Below are 3014 nucleotides of genomic sequence, written 5' to 3'. Positions count from 1 at the left end.
CCCTACACAACACTGGCAACCCGAATGATGATGGGCGCCTGGTGGCTTTTTGCTTTGATTGTCATCTCATCTTACACAGCAAACCTAGCGGCTTTTCTCACAGTCACTCGCATTGAAAACTCCATCCAGTAAGTGAATAAAGAATAGATGGTGTGGGCTGGGGTGTGGGTGTTTGGGTAAAAGTATGAAAAATAGACCTTTTCAGTAACCTGAGATGAATGATGTGTGAATGAATCAATGGCAGAGTCCATAAGAGTTCAGATTTTCACCACTATTGTTTTGAGGTAGACTGTCCTGAAATTGACCTAAATCAGAGGATTGGTAACCTCCAGCCTGGGGCCTAGACCCAGACCACAGAACTTTAGATCTAGGCTGCAGATGTGGGGCTTCAGCAGCATTCAACACTGGGGGACACCTGTGGGCAGTCTCCCTGCACCACCATATGTCCAGGGAGACAAGTGGCAGCAATGGCAAGGTCCTAGAACCTGCCTAACCACCCGCTTCCAACCTGGGGTAGGTCATTGTGGCCTACAGCCATAAAAGAGTCCATACTCCTGACTCAAATGGTTCTATCTCCAACCTAGTCACTCTTCTTGGGTACTGTCTCATGTAAATGAAACTGTCATAGTGGAAATGTTTTGAGGAGGTAGTAACTGAGACATTATTTAACACCTTTGGTTATTGGACCTCCCTCATACAAGGAAATGGAATGGAAATTTAAATATTGCTCTGTTTCCCCTGCACAGTCTTCACTCATAAAGTAGCCCTTTGATTATGATCAGACCAAAGTTTTATCCCAATTCTAAAGTCTGACATTTAACTCTCCTTGTTCTACAAGGGAAGTACAATAACATTTGTTAATATGAATGAACAACATAATATTAATTGATCCTTCTCCTATTCTGTTCTTCCATTTCCAGCTCTTGTGTTTGCCACATTATTTGCTCACACTTTCTTCTTTTTGTCTGCCAGCTCCTTCCTCCCCTTTTTGTATTTCTCTCATTTTCCTCTGTATATCCTTCTTTACAGGAAACTTCACATGTTGTCCCTTCTCCCCATCATTTCCCTGACAGGATCACCCATATTTTTCCCCCATCTTAATTGCCATTAACTATGGATTTACCATTAGCATCTTGGATGCCATTAAATATCCATCCAGCATCTCTCCCTCTTGCATCTCTCTTACCACAGGAATGCATATCTCTGTCTTATATCAGGTCTGTTCTTCAAAGTCCTGTCACCTTCAACAAATATCATTGTCATTTCTGACCCTTGCTCCTCCCAAAATCCATCTGTCCTGTTACCCAAAATGGAAAATCTGTCTATAGGAAAGTAGCTAAAGAGTTTGGAGGTGAGGAGGGATGAGGAGACTTGATGTAGAATGACATGTGTGCACTATCACCCCATAAAAATGTCTTCTCACAGGAGTCCCTCACCTTCACAAAGTGCATTCACATTCCATAGTAAATATATATATGTTTTGTTTTTCCCACAAATATCACACTATATCCCCTTCCCAGGCTCCTACCTCTAGTCACCTCCATCTTTTTTGTAAGGAAAGTGTGCCAACTCACCCAGCTCTCCAAGAGGCTGTCAGCTATCATTCTGTGGCAGGGCTCAGTTCTCAATTGCTTACGTATTTATCATGTATCCACCTGGATTAGGGGTAACACAGTTTTTCTGTAAATCCTCATTTTGGATGAGGAGGAAGGGACATCAGTAAAATATAGCGTATTTAGTTATGTTTCTTTCTGAGCAAGAGAAGAGCAGGTGTAGGGTAAACAGGTTCTGAGATGCACTAAAGCAACTTCTATCAGCAACTCAGATAAGAAAAGAAAAGAAAAACTCACTCTGAGGAAAATGTATAATTTTCTTCAAATCTGGATTAAAAATTGTGACTCAGACAACTTCTTAGTATCATAATGGCCGCACTGCCAAATACGTAAATGTTCCATACTGTATATAAAAGCTCATTCGAGCTCTGGACTATGTTATCAGTTAGATCACATTACCCTTTTTTCTCTAGATTTTAGGATGTTAAACTGAGAGATTACTGGTTACTACAGGCATAATTTGCCAGACTGTTACACTCGTTGAAGGGTAAATCTGGGTTTTCAGTTTGCCAATTAGTCAAAGATCTGAAATTATGCAAGTCTTACAGGAAAAATGTCAGTAAATGAATATGTTTTTCAACCACATCAGATTTTATAATAGAATAAGATTAAAAAATCTATTTCAATGTTACAAATAATAATTTCAGTTTTTAATAAGCCTTAAGGGATGTGCTGTCAAAAAATTTCATAGATTTCATAGACATCAGGGCTGGAAGGGACCTCGGAAGATCATCGAATCCAGCCCCCCGCCCAAAGGGCAGGAAGTCATCTGGGATCATAGGATCCCAGCAAGATAAGCATCCAGTTTCATCTTGAAGGTGTTCAGTGAAGGCGCTTGAACCACCTCCGGTGGCAGGCTGTTCCAGACCTTGGGGGCTCGGACAGTAAAGAAGTTCTTCCTTATGTCCAGCCTGAAACGATCTTGAAGTAGTTTGTGACCATTCGACCTCGTCATCCCTTGGGGCGCTCTGGTGAACAAACGTTCCCCCAGATGCTGGTGGTCACCCCTGATAAACTTGTAGGTGGCCATCAGATCACCCCTGAGCCTGCACTTTTTCAGGCTAAAGAGCCCCAGGGCTCTCAGCCTGTCATCGTAGGGTCTGCTTCCCTGACCTCTGATCATGCGCGTGGCTCTTCTCTGGACTCTCTCAAGCTTCTCCACATCCTTTTTGAATTGTGGAGCCCAAAACTGGACACAGTACTCCAGCTGCGGCCTCACTAAGGCCGAGTACAGGGGGAGAATGATGTCCCGGGATTTGCTTGAGAAGCATCTATGGATGCAAGCCAGCGTTTTGGTCGCTTTACTAGCCGCCGCATCGCATTGCAGGCTCATGTTCATCTTGTGGTCAATGATGACCCCCAAGTCTCTTTCTTCCATAGTGCTAGCCAACATAGCACTGC

General features: G+C 43.0%; 1 protein-coding gene across 1 annotated transcript in view; it reads left to right on the top strand.

Annotated features, from left to right (window-relative positions):
• Positions 1 to 3014, top strand: part of GRID2 (glutamate ionotropic receptor delta type subunit 2) — a 1378694-nt gene that overhangs the window by 1154185 nt on the left and 221495 nt on the right. Inside the window, exon 12 of the mRNA XM_025199482.1 lies at positions 1 to 128. This exon is cut by the window's left edge and continues 10 nt beyond it. Coding sequence (XP_025055267.1) covers positions 1 to 128 — 128 coding nt within the window. The remainder of the gene's footprint in view (positions 129 to 3014) is intronic.

The sequence above is a fragment of the Alligator sinensis genome, unplaced genomic scaffold, assembly GCF_000455745.1.
Source record: "Alligator sinensis unplaced genomic scaffold, ASM45574v1 scaffold194_1, whole genome shotgun sequence".
Taxonomy (NCBI): domain Eukaryota; kingdom Metazoa; phylum Chordata; order Crocodylia; family Alligatoridae; genus Alligator; species Alligator sinensis.
This window is presented reverse-complemented; position numbering and strand designations above follow the sequence as displayed.